The 16,415-nt window shown below is 39.0% G+C and overlaps 1 protein-coding gene across 1 annotated transcript; it reads right to left on the minus strand.

Moving 5' to 3' along the window:
• Positions 1-664: 664 nt before the first annotated feature.
• SERPINB5 (serpin family B member 5) lies at positions 665-16,153 on the minus strand. The gene is made up of 7 exons (XM_013940262.2): positions 16,113-16,153; positions 10,025-10,199; positions 7,297-7,434; positions 6,216-6,333; positions 4,655-4,797; positions 3,516-3,683; positions 665-2,165 (listed from the first exon to the last, which is right to left on the minus strand). The coding sequence occupies exons 2-7, from the start codon at positions 10,196-10,198 to the stop codon at positions 1,773-1,775; spliced, it is 1,134 nt and encodes a 377-aa protein (XP_013795716.1). The 5' UTR covers position 10,199; positions 16,113-16,153; the 3' UTR covers positions 665-1,772.
• Between the last annotated feature and the right edge of the window lie 262 nt (positions 16,154-16,415).

A 16,415-nucleotide genomic window follows, 5' to 3' on the forward strand; every position in this document is an offset into this window, starting at 1 on the left:
CTCAGATCCCCAGAGGTCTGTAGGGAACCCACCTCCCACTTGTTTTGGTGGTAGTTAGTTCTATCACTACCTTCAAAGACATGGGCCAGTGCCTCCAGATAACCCTCTGATATTAAAATGTGTTAGAGCCCATTAAAGGCCCACACAGAGGAGCAACTGGTAAAACCACTTCATCATTGTGACTAAAGGCTACTTATGGTTTGGCAAGACCAAGAATAAAATCAAAACTCCTGTCTCCAAATTCATACTAATCACCATGCTGTGCTCCCTTCAGCACAGCAAATATACTGGTGTTAGAAGAGAGGTATACATATTACAAATTGCATGTTCCCATTAAGAAATCTTTTACTGTTTTTCTTCAGATCTGAAGCACTAAGAGGAATTCTCAGATAAAATCCCCCCCCCTTTTTTTGAGGATAGTTAATTGAATTCACTGCATATTTTGACCTGCTAGTAGCATAATCCTTACTGTGAACTACTGTCATGTGATCCATAAGGACAATCCAGACCTTGATTTAGTCTTACGTTTTGACTCTGTGGCCTAAGTGAATCTGTTCAGTTCTTTATCATCTACTGGAGGTCAAGAGTGAATGATATCAGACTGACACTGGAGATATTGCAGACATTTGATACAGGTTTTATAGTGCTTTATTTTGAACAGTAATTAAGTAAACCAGTACTGAACATATGCAGCAGGCAGTCTTTAGATAGAAATGAAATCTAATTACCATGATGGCATATGGAATTTGGAGACTGGTAATTACAATGTTAATTCCTCTCAAACTGAAGTCCTTATTTCTTTCTCATACCTCAGACATTAAGTAATTGTATGGAGCCTCCTTAATACCCAAACTAAAATTAGAAATGACAGACAACCTGTGCCTGAAAAATGTTGCACTTCTATTATTATGCCAACTGATTTCTACCCTAGAATTGCATAACCTTCTTTTTCTCAGGATAGATACAACAGGACTCCTCTTAGCTGCAGCGAATTGGTCCCCTCTTCCACGTTTGAAGGGGAATGTGTGAAAAAATCCCACACAGAGGAATCAGACCCTCCAGCCTATGAACTGTTGTAGCTCACACAGAAGAGTGATATAGCTGTACATTATGACAGTGGTTACTCTTGCCTCTTGCATCCACATGTCTCAATGCAGCCGCTGTTTCACAGATACAGATTCTGATTCTACCCTGAACAGCTTAGCGGCACTGCAGAACTTGAGCTCTGTTTCCTTGTGCATTAACAGGGGTCCATTAAGCACCCTGGACTGCCAGATTGTAGCCAGGTACAAGGGGAGGGCTATAACACCACATGTCCACATTTTTCCCTTCTAGGCAGTAGGAATCCATAGAGTGTTGGTCACGAGGGGGAGTGGTTTGGCTATGGAACAGGGATGTTGGTCTTCCTATGGCTCTTCCTCCCAGAGTCCTTACAAGTTCCCAGTCTATCAAAAATGGGCTCTCAGTTCACTCTGCTTTAGGGGAAGAGGTGTCACAGAGGAACCAAATTTACTTGTTGCTGAGACTGGGATACCTCCTGGTAAAATACGATGTGTTCTCCATAGTGGGAATCCTTCAGCTTAGGGAGTGAAACAAAAGGAGACAAACTATTTCTGCTGCATATGTAGAGTACATTGTATTACACGGCTGATATATGAATATCTCAGATTTCCTTTCAAAGGTGATAGTCAGGACGCCAAGCTTTACAGGAACATGCATCTCCATAAATGTAATTGTGCTTTCATAATTAATTCATAACTAATATGCCCCACTTAAGGAGAACAGAATCTGCCTGAAAGAATCACATTGCGAGTTTTGTTGTGCCTAAATAAGAAGATAAATGGATGGTCAGCTTTAAATTCATCTTTGTGTTGCAGAATCCGATATCCTGGTACCTCTCGGGACTCACCACCTTGTTCATTTACTTCCAGAGAGACTTTATGGATGATCTTTGACAAAACCACACCTTTAGTCTCACACATTTCAGAAAAATCTGATGCACTCTCATTAAAGATGTTTGTCATCCCCAGGCTTTCCAGAAGTGGCTTCAGGTCATAGTTGCCTTCTATGTTAAACTTCGGAAGAAACACATTCACTTTGGTGTTGGCCATCATGCTGGGATTGGTCCACTGTAATAATGTCTCAGGTGTAAGTGCTTTTTCCAGCTGCAGTCATAAAGTAAGGAAGGAAATTAATGGTCAGTTCAAGGAAAGAGGGAAAAAAAAGACCATTCCTTCTGTCAACACCCAAAAAACAAAGTCCAAAAGGCAACCTTTGCTTTTTGAATTCACAGTTGGAGCATTCCAGTTTGAATTATGCTCTCCGTTACATTGATGTATGAATGATTTAGTTTATAGGATATGGCCTCCTGGAGCAACTCCACTGAATGTGCACACTCTGGCTATTAGTACCTTACAAGTTTATGTTGTGCAATAACCTCAACAACCACAGGAAGGAATCAGAGAAAGACACTCTTGACCCAGATTACATATAGCTGATTGGCAGATCCAAAAGTCTTGATTCCTGACCCTACTGAGTAATACAACTACAGGTATCTGGAATAGAAGAAGACTCCAAATCCAGAGCATGACCTTGATCAATCATGCAGCTGTTTGAACAATTTTTAAAAACTGGGGAGTGGGGCTATGGGACTTGGGGCCATGGCTATGGGACTTGGGGCCATGACAAACTGGTATGAAGGAAAGGCCTGGCTTGCATTTTAAAATCTGTATGCTCTGTAATTTCCTCCTACATAAAAAAAGTGCCTCACAACTGCAAGGACAGATTCCTCATGCCTTGGAAATTTAGGGCCAGTGGCAGTAGGTTACACAAGAGTCAGTGAGGTCGTCTGCCTCTTAAATCTTTAAACTTTGAGTAGACGTGAAAATGTGATCTATAATTTTCATAGTGAAATGACATAAGAAATATTTGTTCTTTAGGTAGTGGCTCATTATCTTTTTTTGTGCAGTTGAAAAAAAATGACTCTTTGTAGGCACCTCTGCTCAAAATTAAAACTTAGAGAAGTATAAGATCTCAGTAAAATAAATCACTGGTACATGGCAACTGAAAAAAAATGAGGACACCTAAGTAAATAAGGTCAGCACTATTGAAAACCCAGTAAACATGACTTTAAATATTTTACTTTAGAAAAAAGTTTTTACAAGAAAAAAAATTTAATGTGACAATTAAATCTTTGTGCCAGATTTTCAAAAGTTTATAGATTCCTAAAAATACATCATGGGCACTTTCTGCACTTTATAACTGTCTCTGTGCCCACCCTGTCTAAAATAATGTCTTGTTCATGACTTCAGAATCAACCACAGTGGAAACGTTGACATCACAAATATGGCAAGAGGGAAGAGAGAAGCAGAATGAGAAAGTAAAGTCACAGGAAACTTACTTTTTGTTTCCTTCTAAATAGCTTTTAAATAACAAAGACCTTCCATAAGATCAGCTCATTTTAAGTGGGCTGTTTCCAGGGGAAGCATTGTATCAACTCTATTTTTTTCTCTCACCTGTTCCAAGCCAGTGGTCTCATCTTCGATCTCTTTTGGCAGCAGAATGAGCATGCTTATATGTTTGTTAAGGCATGGAAGCTCAAGGATTGCAACTTTGAATTCTTTTACATAGCCCAGGCAAAAAGTAGCTTCAAGATTCATCATTTGCACTGGCTTAGTTTCAGTCTGCAAACACAGAGGAAACAATCTAGTATCCTTTTAATTCAGAGCTAAGACAGTGAGAGAGAAAAGTATGTAAGCTTGGGTGGGTGTGGTATGTTGTGCTACCATCAAGAAATCTGTTGGCTTTTGTATGTAGTGAAATAATAGTGAAACCAGTGTTAAGAGACCCTTCTAGTGATAGCTGTTGGCTCCTTAAAGGACTTGGCCTTCTAAAGAAAAGGGGAACAGAATTCTACCTGATACAATTGCAACATATTGTGCCTTAGAAGAGAAATTTACCTAATATTAGTGGCCTTCATACCTGTTTCACTGAGGGCTACAATCTATACTGTCTAAAGGGCATCATAATGTCAGTAAGTGTCAAGAACTGAGCACATCTCAGCAGTGAAGGCCGAGCCATTCAATAGGAGTAATTGACATTTTAGTTCAGGAGCTGAAACAGAACAAGAAAAAAATTCAGGCTTACCCAAAGTCAGATATTTTTGTTTTTCATGAATGAAATAAAACAAAACAAAAACTCTTTATTTGATGGGGAAGATCAACAAACTGCTCTGTTCATCTGGAAACTCCTTTTAAAGCTCAAATTCAGTAGGAAAATATCACTTCAGAAAAAAATCATAGTGTTAACTTTATCATTTTAAAAACCTTTTTAGCTGAAGTTGTTTGCTGATTTGGTAATTTACTATTTTTTTCAGTCAACCTGAGACTCCAACTTTTCTCATGCGTATATATATAAAAATATATTCCTGGAGTGTAAACTCTTTATCTCAGAAATATTGTCCAGCTGTATATCTTGGTTTTAGGCTGATTCTCTGGTCACTATATTCATTGCTGGTCACAGTTTCAATAGAGAGTCCAAGAATGCCAGGGTAATAATAAACATTTCCCATTTTTTCTTGTTGGGATTTGTTTAGTTCAAAGTTAGAAAACATTTATTTAAGTAGAAACAGTACTCTATTTTTTTCAAAACTTACCTTGTTAACTTTAAAAGGACATTCTTTGATCTCTGCCTCTGGGAAGTTCTTCATCCAGTTTGTGACAAAATAAGCTGCATTAACTAGGAGGATCTGAGTCCGGTCATTTACACTCTCCTCATTCAAAATATTCTCCATTTTACCTGTGAAGATATTTAAGCTGGTTGTCAATACAACAATACATTATCAATATATCAATTGCTTCAGCTGAATATGGAACCACTATGCTGAATTAAAATATTTGTGTCCTGCACTTCACAGGTGGAAGATTTTAACTCTAAGGGAAAAATCCAAAAAGAAGCACTTACTTTCCTAATTGTAGTTTAATATTTGAAGTGGAATTTGGGATCCAGATTGATCTTCTGAATGACTTTTTTTTTTCTTGGCTTATATAGCATGAAATCCAAAACATGTCTACTGTTTTTGTTTAGTACCTTAAAGAAGGTACTGAATTTTCAGTGAAATTCAATAGGAAAGACATCATTTGACCTTTGGGGAGCAAAACTTGAAGGGAAGTTCCAGATTAGCTCCTGCTCGCTTCTAGAGTGATACATGAGAATAAAATAACCAGAATAACAGGAAATGTTGTTCTGATTATAGTTCATAACCAAATATTGCTATAGCCTTCAAAGAGAGTATGGAATTCTTCTCCCCTCTCCCCCTGTTTTAGACCTATTCAAGCACAGACATAAAAGACACTGAATTAAGAGCACTGAGGATGAAAGTTCTCCCTTCATGCATGGAAGTGGCGTAGACTGTATAAGCAATGCAAGGTACTTCCACAAGGCCACCTGCACCAGCTTGGGAAGGACCAGACATGACTCACACACCTATATTTTCATATTTGTACCACACGAGGGCAATAGACAGCAACCAACCCCAGAGCTACATGTAAGCAGGCTGTAAACAAGCTCTCTTTTGGGCACTGCATGCACACACTGGCTGGGGCCGAACCTCTGTCCCCCACAGACTGCGCAGGCTGTGCCTGGGGACCCTCGTGGTCACTGATGTGCATCTCTTGTGACTCAGCCTAGCAGTTAGTGGCTCAGCGGTAGCTTCGGGTAAGTGTTCTCAGCCCAACTGGCACAGAAAGGTGTCTCTAAATAAGAAACACGTCCACATGTGGCATGCTTGCTGGCAAAATCAGCAAAGCAGCTGAGGAATTAATAGCCCCAAATTCAGAATCTAGCAAATACTTGCCATTAGAATAAAACTTTTAAAGGAAATAGGGCCTTGGTTCAATGTGCTGATGTCAGATATGTTTGAAGCTCCACAGCCAGGAGCTGTTGTTCTCCCAGACTGGCCTGCTGAAGTAAAATGTGAACAACTTTCCACAAGGTTTATGCCAAGTCTCCCATTTCTGTCTTCAGAAAAGCTGCAGTAGTAAATTTAATGTTTGCAAAATATGCTAATATTGCTAATCCTCGTTAATCTAAATAATAGGTGTAGTCCCATTACTTTCACTATGTATTTATTTATGAAAGCATTACTAAAGAGATGAGGACAAAGATCTCTTTCTTCAAAGACCTAAATAGCATCTCCTATGTTAAACTGTACTCACCATCAGTTAGCTCTGAAAGAGATTTGTTGATCTTCTGTCGGGTCTCCTCAGTTTTTTCTTTGAACTCCACTAATTCCAGTTCAGATGGAAAAGGCCTCTTTGTGGAGTTGACAAAGTCCTGAAAGACACAAGGAACCAAAGTCATCCTTTACCACAGGATAGCTAGAGAGTTTGTTATTGTGGATGGCTATGAAGTAACAGAAGGTGACAACCAGGCTGCACAGGTGCATTCAACAGATTGCTCGCAAGACTATCTTCAGTCCAGTGGCTTTACATCATCAACTAAAGTACTGCTGGTATTGCAAGAGTGAGCATGTTACCACAGTCTGAAGGGATAAAGCAACCCCCAGTCAAAATCCAGGTAAGAGAAAGGACTGAGATAACAGTCAGTTCACATCATGTCTGTCTTCACCACCTGCTCTTTACAGCAGTGCAGTTGGGGAGTTTATTGTTGTGGAAGGGTATTGACATTTGCTGTAACAGAGGCTGAACAGCAGGCAGTCTGATTTTAGAAGCATTTAAGCATGCTGTAAGTTTTCCAAAACATCACTTTTTAGGCTGAAATTGTCCTTGCTTGTGGCCCTTTGGAAGAAAAACAAATATTTTTTTCTCAGTCATTTGCCAGGTCTGTAAGTAATAAGGCCAAGATTGTGCCTCCTTACATATGTTAAAAAAAATACAGCTTGTGCAGTAATTACTTGGGTGTGTGAACTGGACACACATTTGCACCTTCTTTTTTTTCCACTCCTTTTCACTCATACTTACAATGCAAAGACCTTGATGTGGCATAGAAGTAATATTGCATTCAAAACCTACTAAACCTACTGACCTAATGCATTTTAATGAAAGAATTACAAACATTGTAATAGATGTACAGCCTGGGGACAGGCAGCACACTCATCCTTCTATAAACATTTACAGTAGCAGAGATTATTTTTTTCATCATCTGAGTCCAGCCAAACTGCCAACTAACAGCCAAACTGAGATGCTTTATTTTGGAATAATGTTGAGGTCTCACACCATAACCTGTCAACTTGCTGGCCAAGCAATTCATAGCACAAGACTTTTCTGCAGTACTTACTGTCGTAGGATTAAGAGACTTTTCTACAAAGAGCCTTTTGACCATTTTCAGTGCAAAGAAAGAGGTGAGTTTGGAAACATCTGAAGTTACTGTTTGGAACCCAAAAGAAACATCTTTGACATCTTGTAAATGGAGTACCTGTTAAGGAACACAGTAAAATACTTAGCATCATTTTTTTATTTAAACATCCCTAATAACTTAATAATAAATACTGCTTGTTTGTGACCAGAGCTGTGACTTCTTGTATTTAAGCTGGTTCTTGCTCTTTACTCAAAAAGCATTTCTTTATTTGACAGCCTCACATAAATCTAAAGATCAGATCCCATCAGAACTTTAACCAAATGTATTTCTTTCCTGTAAGGAATCCACAGAAATCAATAGAGCTGTTCGTACTGATAATGTAACTTAGTTGACTAAATCTCTGCAGTATGGAGTTATAAGGTTTTCAGCAAATTCACATTCCTAACCAAAAATACGGAGTTTTTAGGCCCAATAAATGAGGGTCCCAGTTAGTCTCCTCTCTATAATTGGGCTGAAGCTTTAAAAATGCTTAACTGATCATCAGTTTTTTTGGTTGCTGTGATTGATACATGACATCACATGAAATTTCAGCAAAAATTGATCAGATAACTATGTTTGCACGGACAGCCAAAGTATGAGCTGAGGGTAGGGCTGCTGACCCCCACACACCACATCACAGCTCTTGGGAATTACAAATCTAGTTCTAGGGAGTTCTGGGATGACCTAAAACTTGCTGCTTCTAGGCATCAGAGAGGAAAGGTTCCTGCTGTTTTTATTCAAAAATAACCTTGTTATTTTTTTAGGAATCAAACATCTATGTCTACTTGTCACAAGGCTTTTGATGGTGGCTGTTTTATTTAAAGGCGGCCCACCCAACCCTCCTCACCTTTCTCATATTCCTGCATGAGGCATATCAGGCATTAGCATTGCCTTCATCCCCCAGTCCTGCTCTTTCTCCCTGAACACTTCATACCTTTTCAGACACATTAAATTCCTGTACTGCCTCAGCTCCTCTCAGTGTCCTCCCCTCACCTTGCTCAGTGGGATCAGAATGAAATAACCTCCCAAGTACATAGCAACAGCACACTTGTCACAGCCAAACTCCATGATCATTTTTTCCTCAGAAACAACTTTCTCAACTCATTTTCTCCTCCAACTCTTTTATTTTCCACTACATTAAGGGCAGAAAGCTCTTCTGTCTGTAAATTACAGCTGGGGAGAAAGCTACACTTTCTCTACTTGTCTATCTGGGAGAGCTTTTAGCACAACTTTGTTAAATGATATTCCACAGTAAGATTGCCAGTCTCACTTCCTTTGTATCTAGAATTTAAAACCCAAGCTTACCAAGCATAAACTCAGGGACAGGCAGAAACTAGAATACACACGGAAAATAGGAGATACTACTTTTGAAAACATATCAAGTTCCTCCTTAGTATCTGTGGTCAGCACATTTGTATACCATTTGAAAAATGTGGACCATAAATGCATTTGTGTAACAGAACTCTATTTGTGAATGTGTGTTAACTTATTATGGGAAGGTTCAAAGCAAATTGCAGACACAAGTGAAAATGAAATTAAGCCCAGGTTAATATTTTGAACTCTCCCACTGGAAGGCCAATGCTTGAATTTTCAGAGAGTGAGGAATGTGAAGCATGTCATTTAAATTAAGAAAAAGTTTAGATTTAATTTTTAATTTTTTTTGAAAAAACAATCTTGTTTGGAAAATTCTGTGATGCCTAGAAGATCTTCTTGGATGTGTTTCTGTATAGCACTGTCAATAGCACAAGAATCAGTGTAATCTGTGGCATGAGTGTAGAAGGATGTGCTCTGGCATACCTTCAGTGAATGAGGATGCACAGGGAGGAACTCCTAAAGAAGGGAAAATGAATTTGAATATGCAGAATGTCCCTCAGAGTGAAGTGATAATTAACATATACATGTGTACTGAATTTGCTTCTCATTCACCATTAGATAACTGCAGAAAATGAGGGCACCCTCAGTGAGATAAAAAAAACTATGTAAATCTTCGTTCATCCAGAGGCAGCAAAAGAGGCTGTGAGGCAGCCTCTCTGCCCCACAGCATAGAGTTGGTATACTGATCACATCATGATGGTGTGGTGATGCACCATGGTGTTGTAAACCCCTCTAACACCACGAGCTGCTTGTAGGGAGGGACGTGGTTCAAGCTGGGCCCTCTTCTACTGCATTGGTCTTCTCTTCATTGTATCCCAGGAGAAAGGGGAAACTTTAACAGTAGGGCCACCAAGAACACTTACTGCTGACAGATAATGGCTAAGTTATTTCTAATTCTATAAAGTTTAGGCCTTCTTGAACAGTGAAAAACTGTTATCCAGAAAATGCAGTGATCTGGATTGCAACTTGGAACCACAATCAACCCTGGTTGCTCAAAGGAGAAAAGGTTTTTATGCAACTGTTGAGAACTCAGCCTACCCCATGACACCTACCACCTTATACATGTTTTAGAAAGCTTTTTCTTTATGCCAGTGATTTTCAACCTCTTTTGATATGTGGGGCCCTGAAGTCTAGCCTCTTAAGAACTTCAGATGGACAGTTTGCAGTCTGGCATATAAGCAAACCACTGTTATAATGCTATTGCAGCCAGCAGGGTACTAAAAAGAATAAATAAGAAAGACACCTGCAACAGGCACATAATTTTGCACGCACACAGAGGATGCTGACAGCCCACCTGTTTCATTTGGTTTGCAGTGTCACCTTTTGTTGCTTTATATGCCAGAGCCAGAGAAGTTGAGGTACACAGTGGAGCAAAAATGATATTGGCTGTTTTGTCCTTCTCACAGAGTTTTTTGAACATATCAACTGCAAAGGCAGTGTTTGCTAGTTGCAGAGCGTCCATCGTCATCCTGAAACAGAAAAGGAAAGAGGGATATGACCAACAGCATAATTCTAGCTCCTGTTGCAGTGGTCTCTGGGCAGAGCACTGATTTATTTAGTAAAGAAAGAGGCTGGATGCCAGTATGAGAACAGGGCAGCTAGAACCTACAAGGAGAGAAGGCAAGAGCCTGACTGAGCCTGCTCAGCTTCAGAGCACACCAGCAGCTTCTGAGGAGCAGAGAAGGTCTCGTCCATGTCTGAGCAAGGTAAATGAGGGTGATTCAGTAAGACTCATCATCTTCAGTGACAGCTGGCAATGCCACGTGTTACATGGAGACAGTATTACCAGAAGAACTTGAGGAAATCTGGGCAGGTCAGAGTGACCCATGCATATTGAGTCAAACTGGATCAAATTGGAATCTAATCTGTTTTGAATTGATTCTCTTAAAACATGCCAACCTATAAGGTACTTTGCCTATGCTCTGGGCTCCCCTGACACTCAAACATCCCTTTAATGGTCTCATAATCTTTCCTGTCTCCTGCTTCATGACTAATTGTCTGTAAAAGCTTTAGCTTTGGTACATGTCCTTCCTCTAAGGCAGGATTCCCTATTCTCTCTAGTCTTGCTAGAATTCTGCAGAAAGCTGTCTGGTCCTGTTGGTTGAGATTGTTGTAGAAACTTAAAGTCTCCTAAGTAAATACTGTTGTGTACCCACTCATTGTTTCTAAGGTTTTAACTGCAAATATTTTCCTAGCAGTTCCTAATAACTGCAATTGCCGCAGGGTAGTAAGATGATCTGTGAAGTCAGGAATGGAAAGGGTGGTGCTCAAGGGACAGTTGTTGCAGTCCATGTTCTGGGAAAGCTAGGGAATATTTTCATCTTCCATACCACTTTCATATGGGTCAGATTGCACTCTGGTGTAAGCACATTTGCGTAGATTCAAGCTAATGAGTGAACAATAGGATTTAAGTCAATAGCATAAATCTGACATTAGACCAGCAAGCACACAGAAGGTGATCTTTTTGGTATAGTGAATTTACCACTAACCTGCCACCCAATATCATGTGTTCTGAAAAGAAGGCAATGTGTTAAAATTTGGGTTAAACAGGTTCTTCAAAGCTATTGACAGAGCCAGAAATGAAATGGAAAAGATGAATACTGGGAGAAACTTCAAAAGAGCCAAGATTTTACACAAACCCTTAATGGTGTCTTTAGCATTTGCTCTCTCCAGGAAAATTGGCAATATATTGGAATAAATATAGTGTGGAGGGGGTGATATAAAGATGTGTGGTTTTATCCCAACACATGCCTATTTACACTTACATTTCAGGCTCTGGTACTGAAGATCTAGGGGTTCTATTTACCTTTCTACTATGAAACGGAAAGTCAGCTATTTCTCTAAAGCATTGCACTGGTAAGAGATTTACTTAGCCTTTGAAAAACACCTTAAGAATAGAGGGTCTCTCAAACAACTGACTACTTAACACTGCAGCTGCAACAATTTACTTACCTGGTTCATATCATTTGCATACCAGCCAGAAAAGATCTCTCTGGGTGGGTGATGCAAAATATAGAAGACAGAAGAGGGGAAAAAAGAATATATGGACAGCGAACTGTTTCCAGCAGGATATCTTTCTTGACCATTCACTCTCAACCCTTTTTGGAAAGTCATTTTTAATGGGAAAATTCTCCCATTTGAGTGCATGTGCCCTACTGCCCAGCTTAGCTAAACATCCAGTATGAATGTACAGAGAAGCTGTGGAACAGTCCCTTTGAAGCTGTGGTACTTGACAGTAGTGACTTCCAAAATAATCTGTGGTATTTATATATTTTTATGGGAGTAACAGAATGGGTGCATATTTTGCCTGCAACACAGTTGAAAGAACTCTTTCATTTACTGGTAGGGCTTGTTTGATTAGAGAGGGCTTTTTACAAAATAGATGTCCTTAGTTTTATTGTAATTCACTTCTCTATTTATTCTTGGATAAACATTTGGTTTATTTTGGTCTAAAAGATGCTGTATAAAAGGTTACTGAAATGCACTGCACAATTTAATTAAGTAAAAACTGTACTGGCATAAAATCAAGGCTTTTCAGATCCATGTTTGAAAAGAACACCTAACTGGCACTGCATTCTTGCAAAGCACTCTCTTTGTTAGTATTAGCAACAAACTATTTGCTAATAAATCCCCTTCCATTGCGAAAAAGTAATTCATTTTGAGGAGGGAAAACATAAAATATGTATCACCAAAAAAAGTTATTCCCACTTAAAAAGAGGATGAAGTAGGATGCTTTACAACATCTGGAAGTTTTGCAAAAATGCTTGTATGTGTTTTTTTTAAGTCATAATGGCAGGACATGTACATGTTCTAGTAATCTGACAGCAGCTGCTTCGGAAAGAGAGATTATCCACATGAGATTCCATTTTCCAGTATCAGTATGCATCAAGCTGGTGTCAGACTGAGATTCAGGAAACTCCAGATATCTTGTGGAGTATAAAGCAGAGAACTAAATGCCACCGAAACACTGCAACTATCTATCTCATTCCCACAGTCACACTTTCTTGTGCGCAAGAGCAATTAATTGCTAGAAAAGGGAAACTTGCTAGAAACTTTGGGCTCAGCACTTAAAGAAGGAGAGTTTTGGGCAGAACAGTGGCAAAAAAACAGTTAAAACCAATGTGAAGGCCTGAGACTGTTGCTTAGGGAGTAAGTTGGAACAACAGGAACAAAGGAGTAAATGTAAAATCTTCCTTTAAAATGCCTCTCTGCCCCTGCTCATCACAGACATGCACCTTTGTGCCTGTGTGTGAGTTAAATACTGTTATGAACTACCTTGCATAGGCTATCTTATTTTTCCCCATTAACTTGACCTCTGAAGAGTCATTCACACATGAACACACAATACATGTGCATACTTTCTCTGTCTCCTCTCTCTCTCTCTCTTCTCACCTCAGCTATAATTTAAATGTATAGATTTGGGGCAAGCACCAACTTCCCAGGCATTTCTTACTAAGAAGGTGTTGGAAAAAGATCAAGGGACAAAGAAGAATTTGTCATTATACACAATCTTCACAAAGACTGAAATACGCATAATCCCACAACGCAGAATGACAGAAGAACTTACTAGTGGAGTATAATATCATACTCTAGTGCTGCCTGGCCTAATATTATTCCATATAGGCTTCTAGCCTATCCTTACAGGCTAAGAATCAATATGTAATCATAATCTTTTGAAAACACTTATTCTTCCACTCTGACTTTGAACTACAAATACTATGCTGCCATTCTACCAGTAATATTTTCAGTTGTACGGGCAAATGGATCTACTGTGATTTAAAAATGTGTATGTGCTAACTGTGTTTTGCTCTCTTGGGTTGCAAGAAATTAAGAGGAAGGAAATCAAATAGGAAATTTTGCAAAATCAAACAAAACTCTTCTTCCTTACATCAGGGAAAAGCTGTAACATGACTTAGAAACTCTTCTCTTCTGTCCTCACTGGTAACTCTAATATTGTTTATCTTGTATTATATTCTCCTAGGTTTTAATGTTCTTCTTCAGAAAGGAGTATCCTTTACTTTAGCTGAAAACCCGAGGTATCTTGTGATGAACCTTTCATTTACTGTTTGTTCATCCAGTAACTGCTGATATTGTTGTAGCTTCTTCTGTGCTGAGTGAAACTGGTTCTGGTAGTGGTAAAGCTCTCCATCCTTATAATTTCTTTCTTTTAGTGCTACAATTGAAATAATGCAGATTCAGGGCATTTTGTTGGAGAAAAAAGCTCAGCTTCATCCTTTATTCTTGGATGCTGGGCTGGATAGCAAAGAATAATCTCTATTCCACCATCTTTTTCAACTGCACCTGGTCAGTCAGAGTTTTTAGGCTCCATTTATTAATGATGTATGATATTCAGAGGCTCATGATATTCATATTCTAGAAAAGAATTTGCTGTATTAAATATTACGAAATCTTGAACCTCTTTAAAGCATTGAGAGTTCCAAGCCTTGAGAGACCATTAAAGCAAACTGCCATTAAGTGAGAGGGATTGAGACTCCCATCAGGAGAAAGCCCATTAGCTGCCCATTAGCAGCCCTAGAAACCAGACAGGGCTCCTGAGTCAGTAATCACAGGGATCTCTCAGGCAGGGAGGAGTCAGAAAGTTGAAAAAGAAATTTGAAGAAGGCCTGCCTAATGGATTCTTGCCGAGTCCCTCCTTTCCCAGGAAAGAAGTATGTCAGCATTTTGACAGAGGCCTGCGGCACTGTGGCATCGTCTAAACACAGGTAGCTTGTGATCCACCCAGCTTTGCTTAAACCTGTGACTAGGCCAAGGTGTTATAGGAACACCTTCAGATACCATAGAAGCTATAGAACCGGTTTAGGAAAACTTGATTTACGCTTGTTTTTTGGTATAAGACACCATTTTTTGCTTAGTCATTCTTGAAAGCAACAAAAAAAAACAGGCGGCTTTGTTTGTGTATTTGTTTACTAAGAGAAGAGCTAAATATAGCTTATCCTTTAAAACAATAATCAGGAAAATAGCAATATCTGTGTGGAAACCTGACAAATCAGGTTAGCTTTATGGTAGGGATAATCTGATGATGCAGAACAAGTATTATATTCTTGTCTAGGTTAAGCAGTCCTTCTGGGAGAACACATCTGTTGGAGGCAAAGTGTGGAAAGTGTTGGCCAGCTGATATCTGGGGTGTGCATTGGTTTTACAGCTCAGGAGCTGTGAGTGAAAGCACTGTAGTCACTTCAGTTTAAACAAACTTTCCTCTGAGAGGATAAATGATATGAAACAACCCACTTGCCTGTTTGACAAATGAGGCATTAATGTTTGAAACTACTTCAAGATCATGCGCTTAACATGCCCCCAGTTCAGCTCTTACTGGAAATATAAAGGAAAATAAAAAGGATACAACATATAAAGGAAATATGAAAATATAGGAAAATATAAATAGTAATAGGAAAATAAATAAAATATATAAAATAAATAAAAATATAAATAGGGAATAAAAAAGAAGGAAAATATAAAAGACACAAAATATAAAGAAAATGGAAGATTTTTGTGGGCCTTTTCTTCTACTTCTAAACAAATGGCAGCTCTCTGACAGACAGACTATCTACCTAACAAGGACACAATCTCCTCTGAACAGACATTTCTTTAAGAAACACAAAACACCAGACTGATGTTTTACTGCCATGGGCTCAGTGAATCTTATATGGTTGTGGAAAAAGCCCTGTCAGCAATATAGCAGGGAAAGTCACTCCAGAAAGAAAAGAGAGAAACTAACTGCCAGAATATGCTTTGTTGTACCTGAATAGCCAATGAATTCTTCAAGTAAATGGTCACAATGAAAATAAATTGATCATTAGTAGACCTAAGTTTCTGCCCTTCACTTTAAGCAGGTGAGGTTTAGTCACTTGATTAATAAGTCAAAGCAAGCAGAGCAGAGCATACACACCCCTACAGAAAATGAAAGGAATATTCCTCTGCAACAAAGACTTCTAAAACAGCCTAAATCCTGCTTAGACACATGGAGCATGTTCACAACATCATACACATCCTGCTTTTTGTCATACAGGCCAAGCAATTTGAAATAGACAACAGGAACTGTAAAGATTTTAATAATTCCTAATGTATTTGCAATCTCAACTGCCAAAATCTATTCAACATTTGCAAATAACCTTTTGGGGGGAAGGAATGTAGCATGATAAATGCAGCAATTCTGGGATGAAACCAAAATGTTCTATAAAACCATTTGGGAGAGCTTTGGTATGCCCTCTCATATGTAGATAGGGCATAAAAAATGCATCTTTTTGTACAAGTTTCTTTATCCCACTCCCTTTACACAACTATGTTTCATGATGGAGATTTGTTAACTACTCATTAGGTAATAATTAAAGTATCGGGGGGGGGGGAAAAAAAGCTGTACTTACTTTGAAGGCTATAATCCTTGCAAACGAATCAATGAAATCGGCACAGCACGAAGAACTAGCTACTTGTGGTGAAACTTTGCCGAGCAGAAGAATCTGTTAGCTTGCCTGCTCATTGACACCACTCCCACTTTCCCAGTCTTAATTTGTGCACATACACTTTCTCTCACTCTCTCTCTCTTTTTTTTTTTTTGGCTTACTCATTCTTCACAGCAGCTCCTACTTTGGAGGAGCAAAATGATTCACACCAGAGTTGTCCTTGCAAGCCCAGCTGCTGAACACAACAACATGCTCCAGCAAGAAATA

This window comes from Apteryx mantelli, chromosome 2 (genome assembly GCF_036417845.1).
Source record: "Apteryx mantelli isolate bAptMan1 chromosome 2, bAptMan1.hap1, whole genome shotgun sequence".
In the NCBI taxonomy this organism is placed as follows: Eukaryota; Metazoa; Chordata; class Aves; order Apterygiformes; family Apterygidae; genus Apteryx; species Apteryx mantelli.